Below are 13,067 nucleotides of genomic sequence, written 5' to 3' on the forward strand. Positions count from 1 at the left end.
ACGTAGCAGGTTAGGATAATGAACGTAGCAGGTTAGGATAATGAACGTAGCCGGTTAGGATAATGAACGTAGCCGGTTAGGATAATGAACGTAGCCGGTTAGGATAATGAACGTAGCCGGTTAGGATAATGAACGTAGCCGGTTAGGATAATGAACCTAGCAGGTTAGGATAATGAACCTAGCAGGTTAGGATAATGAACCTAGCAGGTTAGGATAATGAACGTAGCAGGTTAGGATAATGAACGTAGCAGGTTAGGATAATGAACGTAGCCGGTTAGGATAATGAACGTAGCCGGTTAGGATAATGAACGTAGCCGGTTAGGATAATGAACGTAGCCGGTTAGGATAATGAACGTAACCGGTTAGGATAATGAACGTAGCAGGTTAGGATAATGAACGTAACCGGTTAGGATAATGAACGTAGCAGGTTAGGATAATGAACGTAGCAGGTTAGGATAATGAACGTAGCAGGTTAGGATAATGAACGTAGCAGGTTAGGATAATGAACGTAGCCGGTTAGGATACTGAACGTAGCCGGTTAGGATACTGAACGTAGCCGGTTAGGATAATGAACGTAGCCGGTTAGGATAATGAACGTAGCCGGTTAGGATAATGAACGTAGCCGGTTAGGATAATGAACGTAGCCGGTTAGGATAATGAACGTAGCCGGTTAGGATAATGAACGTATCAGGGTAGGATAATGAACGTATCAGGGTAGGATAATGAACGTAGCAGGTTAGGATAATGAACGTAGCAGGTTAGGATAATGAACGTAGCATGTTAGAATAATGAACGTAGCAGGTTAGGATAATGAAAGTAGCAGGTTAGGATAATGAACGTAGCAGGTTAGGATAATGAACGTAGCAGGTTAGAATAATGAACGTAGCAGGTTAGGATAATGAACGTAGCAGGTTAGAAGAATTAACGTAGCAGGTTAGGATAATTATGTTAAGGTTGGGTAAAGGGTTAGGCTAATGAACGTAGCAGGGTAGGATAATTAGGTTAAGGTTGGGTAAAGGGTTAGGCTAATGAACGTAGCAGGGTAGGAGAATTAGGTTAAGGTTGGGTAAAGGGTTAGGCTAATGAACGTAGCAGGGTAGGAGAATTAGGTTAAGGTTGGGTAAAGGGTTAGGGTAATTAGGTTAAGGTTGGGTAAAGGGTTAGGCTAATGAACGTAGCAGGTTAGGATAATTAGGTTAAGGTTGGGTAAAGGGTTAGGGTAATTAGGTTAAGGTTGGGTAAAGGGTTAGGCTAATTAGGTTAAGGTTGGGTAAAGGGTTTGGATAATTAGGTTAAGGTTGGGTAAAGGGTTTGGATAATTAGGTTAAGGTTGGGTAAAGGGTTTGGATAATTAGGTTAAGGTTGGGTAAAGGGTTAGGATTGTCCTCGATGCAACTGGAACGTATCTAGCAACAACCAGGCCTTCCCTCAGCACAGCCTTTGTTTTCCATTAATGCGATTCTGTCTCGTTCTTTCCATCTCATAATAACCTATCACTCTTCCCTCCAGGTGTCAGTGACCCTCGAGAACTTCCAGGACCTGTCCCTGCCCATCCCAGGCAAGGAGGACCTGGCTAAACTCCACTCCTCCTCCCATCAGACGTGTCTGATCAAGGCCGGCTCCTGTGGAGAGGCCTACGCAGCCCAGGGATGGGTCGCCTTCGTCATGGAATACATCAAGAGGTTTGTTATATTGTATACAGAATGTTATTACAGTACGTCAATAACACCTGATCAGTGTTATGGATGAATAATAAAAAATAAAAAATAAAATAAAATACTAACATGTTCAGTAACATATCAACTAATATCTAATAACTAATATAATATCCCATAACGTTGACCTTAAGTTGACCTCCCGGGTGGCGCAGTGGTCTAGGGCACTGCATCCTATAACGTCATAAGGATATGAATGATGTGACAAGCCATACAGATCAGTCATGTCAGGCCCTATGTCTCCAACACACACTTCCTTACCACTTCTATAGTGGATAGTCTCCAGCTGTGGTGTAAAGTACTTAATGTAAAAATACATTTTAAGGGGAATCTGTACTTTACAATTAATATTTTTGACTACTTTTACTTTTACTTCACTACATTCCTTGAGAAAATATTGTACTTTTTACTCCATACATTTTCCTTGACATCCAAAAGTACTCGTTACATTTTTAATACTTAGCAGGACAGGAAAATAGTCAAATTCACGCACTTATTAACAGAACATCCCTGGTCATCCCTACTGCCTCTGATCTGGAGGACTCACTAAACAGAGAACATCCCTGGTCATCACTACTGCCTCTGATCTGGTGGACTCACTAAACAGAGAACATCCCTGGTCATCCCTACTGCCTCTGATCTGGTGGACTCACTAAACAGAGAACATCCCTGGTCATCCCTACTGCCTCTGATCTGGAGGACTCACTAAACAGAGAACATCCCTGGTCATCCCTACTGCCTCTGATCTGGTGGACTCACTAAACAGAGAACATCCCTGGTCATCCCTACTGCCTCTGATCTGGTGGACTCACTAAACAGAGAACATCCCTGGTCATCACTACTGCCTCTGATCTGGTGGACTCACTAAACAGAGAACATCCCTGGCCATCCCTTCTAGCCTCTGATCTGGTGGACTCACTAAACAGAGAACATCCCTGGTCATCCCTACTGCCTCTGATCTGGAGGACTCACTAAACAGAGAACGTCCCTGGTCATCCCTACTGCCTCTGATCTGGAGGACTCACTAAACAGAGAACATCCCTGGTCATCCCTACTGCCTCTGATCTGGAGGACTCACTAAACAGAGAACATCCCAGGTCATCCCTACTGTCTCTGATCTGGAGGACTCACTAAACAGAGAACATCCCAGGTCATCCCTACTGTCTCTGATCTGGAGGACTCACTAAACAGAGAACATTCCTGGTCATTCCTACTGCCTCTGATCTGGAGGACTCACTAAACAGAGAACATCCCTGGTCATCCCTACTGCCTCTGATCTGGAGGACTCACTAAACAGAGAACATCCCTGGTCATCCCTACTAGCCTCTGATCTGGTGGACTCACTAAACAGAGAACATCCCTGGTCATCCCTACTGTCTCTGATCTGGAGGACTCACTAAACAGGGAACATCCCTGCTCATCCCTACTGCGTCTGATCTGGTGGACTCACTAAACAGAGAACATCCCTGGTCATCACTACTGCCTCTGATCTGGTGGACTCACTAAACAGAGAACATCCCTGGTCATCCCTACTGCCTCTGATCTGGAGGACTCACTAAACAGAGAACATCCCTGGTCATCCCTACTGCCTCTGATCTGGTGGACTCACTAAACAGAGAACATCCCTGGTCATCCCTACTGCCTCTGATCTGGAGGACTCACTAAACAGAGAACATCCCTGGTCATCCCTACTGTCTCTGATCTGGAGGACTCACTAAACAGGGAACATCCCTGGTCATCCCTACTGCGTCTGATCTGGTGGACTCACTAAACAGAGAACATCCCTGGTCATCACTACTGCCTCTGATCTGGTGGACTCACTAAACAGAGAACATCCCTGGTCATCCCTACTGCCTCTGATCTGGTGGACTCACTAAACATAGAACATCCCTGGTCATCACTACTGCCTCTGATCTGGTGGACTCACTAAACAGGGAACATCCCTGGTCATCCCTACTGCCTCTGATCTGGAGGACTCACTAAACAGAGAACATCCCTGGTCATCCCTACTGCCTCTGATCTGGTGGACTCACTAAACAGAGAACATCCCTGGTCACCCCTACTGCCTCTGATCTGGTGGACTCACTAAACAGAGAACATCCCTGGTCATCCCTACTGCCACTGATCTGGAGGACTCACTAAACAGAGAACATCCCTGGTCATCACTACTGCCTCTGATCTGGTGGACTCACTAAACAGAGAACATCCCTGGTCGTCCCTACTGCCTCTGATCTGGAGGACTCACTAAACAGAGAACATCCCTGGTCATCCCTACTGTCTCTGATCTGGAGGACTCACTAAACAGAGAACATCCCTGGTCACCCCTACTGCCTCTGATCTGGTGGACTCACTAAACAGAGAACATCCCTGGTCACCCCTACTGCCTCTGATCTGGAGGACTCACTAAACAGAGAACATCCCTGGTCATCCCTACTGCCACTGATCTGGAGGACTCACTAAACAGAGAACATCCCTGGTCATCACTACTGCCTCTGATCTGGTGGACTCACTAAACAGAGAACATCCCTGGTCATCCCTACTGCCTCTGATCTGGAGGACTCACTAAACAGAGAACATCCCAGGTCATCCCTACTGTCTCTGATCTGGAGGACTCACTAAACAGAGAACATCCCAGGTCATCCCTACTGTCTCTGATCTGGAGGACTCACTAAACAGAGAACATTCCTGGTCATTCCTACTGCCTCTGATCTGGAGGACTCACTAAACAGAGAACATCCCTGGTCATCCCTACTGCCTCTGATCTGGAGGACTCACTAAACAGAGAACATCCCTGGTCGTCCCTACTGCCTCTGATCTGGAGGACTCACTAAACAGAGAACATCCCTGGTCATCCCTACTGCCTCTGATCTGGAGGACTCACTAAACAGAGAACATCCCTGGTCATCACTACTGCCTCTGATCTGGTGGACTCACTAAACAGAGAACATCCCTGGTCATCCCTACTGCCTCTGATCTGGAGGACTCACTAAACAGAGAACATCCCTGGTCATCCCTACTGCCTCTGATCTGGTGGACTCACTAAACAGAGAACATCCCTGGTCATCACTACTGCCTCTGATCTGGAGGACTCACTAAACAGAGAACATCCCTGGTCATCCCTACTGTCTCTGATCTGGAGGACTCATTAAACAGAGAACATCCCTGGTCATCCCTACTGCCTCTGATCTGGTGGACTCACTAAACACAAATGCTTCGTTTGTAAATGATGTCGAAATGTTCGAGTGTGCCTGTGGCTTTCCGTAAAATTAAATATATAGAAAAATCTATATACAGTGTGTGCAAATGTAGAAGAGTAGGGAGATAAGCAATAAATAGGCCATAGAGGTGAAAATAATTACAATTTAGCATTAATACTGGAGTGATAGATGTGCAGATGATGATGTGCAAGTAGAGATACTGGGGTGCAAGAGGGTAAATAATAAGGGGATGAGGTAGTTGGTTGGGCTATTTACAGATTGGCTGTGTACAGGTACAGTGATCAGTGAGCTGCTCTGATAGCTGGTGCTTAAAGTTAGAGAGGGAGATTTGAGTCTCCAGCTTCAGTGATTTTTACAATTCTTTCCAATCGTTGGCAGCAGAGAACTGGAAGGAAAGGCGGCCAAAGGAAGTGTTGGCTTTGGGATGACCAGTGAAATATACCTGCTGGAGCGCGTGCTACGGGTGGGTGTTGCTATGGTGACCAGTGAGATATACCTGCTGGAGCGCGTGCTACGGGTGGGTGTTGCTATGGTGACCAGTGAGCTGAGATAAGGTGGGGCTTTACCTAGCAAAGACTTATAGATGACCTGGAGCCAGTGGGTTTGGTGACGAATATGAAGCGAGGGCCAGCCAACGAGAGCATACAGATCGCAGTGGTGGGTAGTATATGGGGCTTTGGTGACAAAACGGATGGCACTGTGACAGACTGCATCCAAGTTGCTGAGTAGAGTGTTGGAGGCTATTTTGTAAATGACATCGCCGAAGTGGAGGATCGGTAGGATAGTCAGTTTTACGAGGGTATGTTTGGCAGCATGAGTGAAGGAGGCTTTGTTGCGATATAGGAAGCCAATTATAGATGTAACTTTGGATTGGAGATGCTTAATGTCAGTCTGGAAGGAGAGTTTACAGTCTAACCAGACACCTAGGTATTTATAGTTGTCCACATATTCTAAGTCAGAGCCGTCCAGAGTGGTGATGCTAGACGGGCGGGCGGGTGCAGGCAGCGATCAGTTTAAGAGCATGCATTTAGTTTTACTTGTATTTAAGAGCAGTTGGAGGCCACGGAAGGAGAGTTGTATGGCATTGAAGCTCGACTGGAGGTTAGTTAACACAGTGTCCAAAGAAGGGCATCAGATGTATACAGAATGGTGTTGTCTACGTGGAGGTGGATCAGAGACTCACCAGCAGCAAGAGCGACATCATTGATGTATACAGAGAAGAGTCGGTCCAAGAATTGAACCCTGTGGCACCCCCATAGAGACTGCCAGAGGTCCGGACAACAGGCCCTCCGATTTGACACACTGAACTCTGTCTGAGAAGTAGTTGGTGAACCAGGCGAGGCAATCATTTGAGAAACCAAGGCTATTGAGTCTGCTGATGAGGATGTGGTGATTGACAGAATCGAAAGCCTTGGCCAGGTCAATGAATACGGCTGCACAGTATTGTTTCTTATCGATGGCGGTTAAGATATCGTTTAGGACCTTGAGCGTGGCTGAGGTGCACCCATGACCACCTCGGAAATCAGATTGCATAGCGGAGAAGGTACGGTGGGATTCGAAATGGTCGGTAATCTGTTTGTTGACTTGGCTTTCGAAGACGTTAGAAAGGCAGGGTAGGATAGATATAGGTCTGTAGCAGTTAGGGTCTAGAGTGTTTGTCCCCCTTGAAGAGGGGGATGACCACGGCAGCTTTCCAATCTTTGGGAATCTCAGACGACACGAAAGAGAGGTTGAACAGGCTAGTAATAGGGGTGGCAACAATTTCAGCAGATCATTTTAGAAAGAGAGGGTCCATTGTCTAGCCCGGCAGATTTGTAGGGGTCCAGATTTTGCAGCTCTTTCAGAACATCAGATTTGGGAGAAGGAGAAATGGGGAAGGCTTGGGCGAGTTGCTGTGGGGGGTGCAGTGCTGTTGACCGGGGTAAGGGGTAGCCAGGTGGAAAGCATGGCCAGCCGTAGAGAAATGGCGATTCAGACATCTAGCCCGGGGCCATGCGTAGCAAGCTGGCAGAGGATGGAGTTTTTAGCCACTAATCTACGGCGTTTCCGTCGGTAGATTAGTGCGGTTCCGTGTGGTAGAGGGGACCAATCCAATTGGCAAAATAGATATAGTTATAGTGACCCAAGAAAAAAATTGGCCGATAGCTGTCTTATCGGCTGCTATCTGAATAAGTCTAACACATTGTTAGTAGGAGTCAGGGTTGGGGTCAATTCCATTTCAATTCCAATAAATAAAAAACACTTCAATACAAATGCAAAGTGTTTAAGGGAATTGGAATTTTAGTGTACTTCCTGAATTGAAGTGGAATTGAACCCAACCCTGGTAGGAGCCATCAGTGAGTTGTGTCTATTCTGTTGACAGTAAAACTCTTGTGATTATGTCCTTGTGTTCCAGCTGGTGGTGGGGTCCTGTGGTGACCTTACAGGACTGTCTGGCTGCCTTCTTCACCAGAGACGAGCTGAAAGGTGAGGACCTTGACTGTCTCTCTCTGTACCGTGATGCTTGAGGTCTCTGGTACCTGTTCAGAGTGTTACTGTCTCTCTCTGTACCGTGATGCTTGAGGTCTCTGGTACCTGTTCAGAGTGTTACTGACTGTCTCTCTCTGTACCATGATGCTAGAGGTCTCTGGTACCTGTTCAGAGCGTTACTGACTGTCTCTCTCTGTACCGTGATGCTAGAGGTCTCTGGTACCTGTTCAGAGTGTTACTGTCTCTCTCTGTACCGTGATGCTTGAGGTCTCTGGTACCTGTTCAGAGTGTTACTGACTGTCTCTCTCTGTACCGTGATGCTTGAGGTCTCTGGTACCTGTTCAGAGCGTTACTGACTGTCTCTCTCTGTACCGTGATGCTTGAGGTCTCTGGTACCTGTTCAGAGTGTTACTGACTGTCTCTCTCTGTACCGTGATGCTAGAGGTCTCTGGTACCTGTTCAGAGGGTTACTGACTGTCTCTCTCTCTGTACCGTGATGCTTGAGGTCTCTGGTACCTGTTCAGAGTGTTACTGACTGTCTCTCTCTGTGCCGTGATGCTTGAGGTCTCTGGTACCTGTTCAGAGGGTTACTGACTGTCTCTCTCTGTACCGTGATGCTTGAGGTCTCTGGTACCTGTTCAGAGGGTTACTGACTGTCTCTCTCTCTGTACCGTGATGCTTGAGGTCTCTGGTACCTGTTCAGAGGGTTACTGACTGTCTCTCTCTGTACCGTGATGCTAGAGGTCTCTGGTACCTGTTCAGAGGGTTACTGACTGTCTCTCTCTGTACCGTGATGCTAGAGGTCTCTGGTACCTGTTCAGAGGGTTACTGACTGTCTGTCTCTGTACCGTGATGCTTGAGGTCTCTGGTACCTGTTCAGAGGGTTACTGACTGTCTCTCTCTCTGCCGTGATGCTAGAGGTCTCTGGTACCTGTTCAGAGTGTTACTGACTGTCTCTGTACCGTGATGCTTGAGGTCTCTGGTACCTGTTCAGAGTGTTACTGACTGTCTCTCTCTCTGCCGTGATGCTAGAGGTCTCTGGTACCTGTTCAGAGTGTTACTGACTGTCTCTCTCTGTACCGTGATGCTAGAGGTCTCTGGTACCTGTTCAGAGGGTTACTGACTGTCTCTCTCTCTGTACCGTGATGCTTGAGGTCTCTGGTACCTGTTCAGAGTGTTACTGACTGTCTCTCTCTGTACCGTGATGCTTGAGGTCTCTGGTACCTGTTCAGAGTGTTACTGACTGTCTCTCTCTGTACCGTGATGCTTGAGGTCTCTGGTACCTGTTCAGAGTGTTACTGACTGTCTCTGTACCGTGATGCTTGAGGTCTCTGGTACCTGTTCAGAGTGTTACTGACTGTCTCTCTCTGTACCGTGATGCTAGAGGTCTCTGGTACCTGTTCAGAGTGTTACTGTCTCTCTCTGTACCGTGATGCTTGAGGTCTCTGGTACCTGTTCAGAGGGTTACTGACTGTCTCTCTCTGTACCGTGATGCTTGAGGTCTCTGGTACCTGTTCAGAGTGTTACTGACTGTCTCTCTCTGTACCGTGATGCTTGAGGTCTCTGGTACCTGTTCAGAGTGTTACTGACTGTCTCTCTCTGTACCGTGATGCTTGAGGTCTCTGGTACCTGTTCAGAGGGTTACTGACTGTCTCTCTCTCTGTACCGTGATGCTTGAGGTCTCTGGTACCTGTTCAGAGGGTTACTGACTGTCTCTCTCTGTACCGTGATGCTAGAGGTCTCTGGTACCTGTTCAGAGGGTTACTGACTGTCTCTGTACCGTGATGCTTGAGGTCTCTGGTACCTGTTCAGAGTGTTACTGTCTCTCTCTGTACCGTGATGCTTGAGGTCTCTGGTACCTGTTCAGAGTGTTACTGTCTCTCTCTGTACCGTGATGCTTGAGGTCTCTGGTACCTGTTCAGAGTGTTACTGACTGTCTCTCTCTGTACCGTGATGCTAGAGGTCTCTGGTACCTGTTCAGAGGGTTACTGACTGTCTCTCTCTCTGTATCGTGATGCTTGAGGTCTCTGGTACCTGTTCAGAGTGTTACTGACTGTCTCTCTCTGTACCGTGATGCTTGAGGTCTCTGGTACCTGTTCAGAGTGTTACTGTCTCTCTCTGTACCGTGATGCTTGAGGTCTCTGGTACCTGTTCAGAGCGTTACTGACTGTCTCTCTCTCTGTACCGTGATGCTTGAGGTCTCTGGTACCTGTTCAGAGCGTTACTGACTGTCTCTCTCTCTGTACCATGATGCTAGAGGTCTCTGGTACCTGTTCAGAGCGTTACTAACTGTGTTGTTTCTTAGGTGACAACATGTACAGCTGTGAGAAATGCAAAAAGTGAGTACCTGAACACCCCCCCCTCCCATTAACAAAATGATATGTAAATCATTACATAGATGACTGAATAGAACTCCTTCATGGTTTAACTCAGGAAACATGAATAAAGATTTAATAAAGACTGTTTTTTTCTCTGCTAGATTACGGAATGGAGTGAAATTCTGCAAAGTTCAGAGTGTACCAGAGGTGAGTGTTCAAACACTTTAGAAAAGCCACGAGGCTCATATTACAGCTGATATTACTGATATTACAGCTGATATTATTGATATTACAGCTGATATTACTGATATTACAGTATATACAGCGCATTTGGAAAGTTTTCAGACCCCCTTGACTTTTTCCCCCAACAAAATTTACGTTCCAGCCTTATTCTTAAATTGATTAAATAGTTTATTTTCCTCATCAATCTACACACAATACCCCATCATGACATCACAATACCCCATCATGACATCACAATACCCCATCATGACATCACAATACCCCATCATGACATCACAATACCCCTTCATGACATCACAATACCCCGTCATGACATCACAATACCCCGTCATGACAAAGCGAAAACAGGTTTTTAGAATAAAATAAATAAACTGAAATATCTTATTTACATAAGTATTCAGACCCTTTGCTATGAGACTGGAAATTGAGCTCAGATGTATCCTGTTTCCATTGATCATCCTTGAGATGTTTCTACAACTTGATTGGAGTCCACCTGTGGTGAATTCAATTGATTGGACATGATTTGGAAAGGCACACACCTGTCTATATAAGGTCCCACAGTTGACAGTGCATGTCAGAGCAAAAACCAAGCCATGAGGTTGAAGGAGTTGTTCGTAGAGCTCAGAGACATTGGGACCACCAAGACTCTTCCTAGAGCTGGCCACCCGGCCAAACTGAGCAATCGGGGGAGAAGGGCCTTTGTCAGGGAGGTGACCAAGAACCCGATAGTCACTCTGACAGAGCTCCAAAGTTCCTCTGTGGAGATGGGAAAACCTTCCAGAAGGACAACCATCTCTGCAGCACATGACAGCCCGCTTGGAGTTTGCCAAAAGACACAAGAATCTCTGGTCTGATGAAACCAAGATTGAACACTTTGGCCTGAATTCCAAGCCTCACATCTGGAGGAAACCTGGCACCATCCCTCCTGTGAAGCATGGTGGTGGCAGCATCATGCTGTGGGGATGTTTTTTAGTTTCAGGGCCTGAGACTAGTTATAATCGAGGGAAAGATGAATGGAGCAAGGGACAGAGAGATGCTTGATGAAAACCTGCTCCAGAGTGAAGGTTCACCTTCCAGCAGGACAACTACCCTAAGCACACAACCAAGACAATGCAGGAGTGGTTTCAGGACAAGTCTTCGAGTGGCCCAGCCAGAGCCCGGACTTGAACCTGATCGAACATCTCTGGAGACACCTGAAAATAGCTGTGCAGCGACGCTCCCCATCCAACCTGACAGAGCTTGAGAGGATCTGCAGAGAAGAATGGGAGAAACTCCCCAAATACAGGTGTGCCAAGCTTGTAGCGTCATACCCAAGAAGACTCAAGGCTGTAATCACTGCCAAAGGTGCTTCAACAAAGTACTGAGTAAAGGGTCTGAATACTTATGTAAATGTGATATTTCAGTTTTTAAAAATTATACATTTGCAAACATTTCTAAAATCCTGTTTTTGCTTTGTAATTTTGTGTGTGTGTAGATTGATGAGGACAAAAATATATATATTTTAGAATAAGGTTGTAACGTAACAAAATGTGGAAAAAGTGAAGGGGTCTGAATACTTTCAGAATGAGCTGTATATACACTACATGGCCAAAAGTATGCGGACACCCCTTCAAATTAGTGGGTTCAATTTCAGCCACACACGTTGCTGACAGGTGCATTTTTATATTTTAATTTAACCTTTATATTTCTAGGCAAGTCAGTTAAGAACAAATTCTTATTTTCAATGACGGCCTAGAAACGGTGGGTTAACTGCCTTGTTCAGGGGCAGAACAACAGATTTTTACCTTGTCAGCTCTTGGATTCGACCTTGCAACCTTTCGGTTACTAGTCCAACGCTCTAACCACTAGTCCACCTGCCTCTAACCACTAGTCCACCTGCCTCTAACCACTAGGCCACCTGCCTCTAACCACTAGGCCACCTGCCTCTAACCACTAGGCCACCTGCCTCTAACCACTAGGCCATCTGCCTCTAACCACTAGGCCATCTGCCTCTAACCACTAGGCTACCTGCCTCTAACCACTAGGCCACCTGCCTCTAACCACTAGGCTACCTGCCTCTAACCACTAGGCCATCTGCCTCTAACCACTAGTCCAACGCTCTAACCACTAGGCCATCTGCCTCTAACCACTAGGCTACCTGCCTCTAACCACTAGGATACCTGCCTCTAACCACTAGGCCATCTGCCTCTAACCACTAGGCTACCTGCCTCTAACCACTAGGCCATCTGCCTCTAACCACTAGTCCAACGCTCTAACCACTAGGCCACCTGCCTCTAACCACTAGTCCACCTGCCTCTAACCACTAGGCCACCTGCCTCTAACCACTAGGCCACCTGCCTCTAACCACTAGGCCACCTGCCTCTAACCACTAGGCTACCTGCCTCTAACCACTAGGCCATCTGCCTCTAACCACTAGTCCAACGCTCTAACCACTAGGCTACCTGCCTCTAACCACTAGGCTACCTGCCTCTAACCACTAGGCTACCTGCCTCTAACCACTAGGCTACCTGCCTCTAACCACTAGGCTACCTGCCTCTAACCACTAGGCCAACGCTCTAACCACTAGGCTACCTGCCTCTAACCACTAGTCCACCTGCCTCTAACCACTAGGCTACCTGCCTCTAACCACTAGGCTACCTGCCTCTAACCACTAGGCTACCTGCCTCTAACCACTAGGCTACCTGCCTCTAACCACTAGGCTACCTGCCTCTAACCACTAGGCCATCTGCCTCTAACCACTAGTCCAACGCTCTAACCACTAGGCCATCTGCCTCTAACCACTAGGCCATCTGCCTCTAACCACTAGGCTACCTGCCTCTAACCACTAGGCCACCTGCCTCTAACCACTAGGCCACCTGCCTCTAACCACTAGGCTACCTGCCTCTAACCACTAGGCCATCTGCCTCTAACCACTAGTCCAACGCTCTAACCACTAGGCCATCTGCCTCTAACCACTAGGCTACCTGCCTCTAACCACTAGGCTACCTGCCTCTAACCACTAGGCTACCTGCCTCTAACCACTAGGCTACCTGCCTCTAACCACTAGGCTACCTGCCTCTAACCACTAGGCTACCTGCCTCTAACCACTAGGCCAACGCTCTAAC

The 13,067-nt window shown here is 47.1% G+C and overlaps 1 protein-coding gene across 1 annotated transcript in view; it reads left to right on the forward strand.

The window, feature by feature from the left end:
• Positions 1 to 13,067, forward strand: part of LOC129823577 (ubiquitin carboxyl-terminal hydrolase 33-like) — a 110,015-nt gene that overhangs the window by 52,149 nt on the left and 44,799 nt on the right. Inside the window, exons 13-16 of the mRNA XM_055882417.1 lie at positions 1,510 to 1,682; positions 7,329 to 7,399; positions 9,708 to 9,741; positions 9,882 to 9,927. Coding sequence (XP_055738392.1) covers positions 1,510 to 1,682; positions 7,329 to 7,399; positions 9,708 to 9,741; positions 9,882 to 9,927 — 324 coding nt within the window. The remainder of the gene's footprint in view (positions 1 to 1,509; positions 1,683 to 7,328; positions 7,400 to 9,707; positions 9,742 to 9,881; positions 9,928 to 13,067) is intronic.

The sequence above is a fragment of the Salvelinus fontinalis genome, chromosome 26 (assembly GCF_029448725.1).
Source record: "Salvelinus fontinalis isolate EN_2023a chromosome 26, ASM2944872v1, whole genome shotgun sequence".
Classification (NCBI taxonomy): domain Eukaryota; kingdom Metazoa; phylum Chordata; class Actinopteri; order Salmoniformes; family Salmonidae; genus Salvelinus; species Salvelinus fontinalis.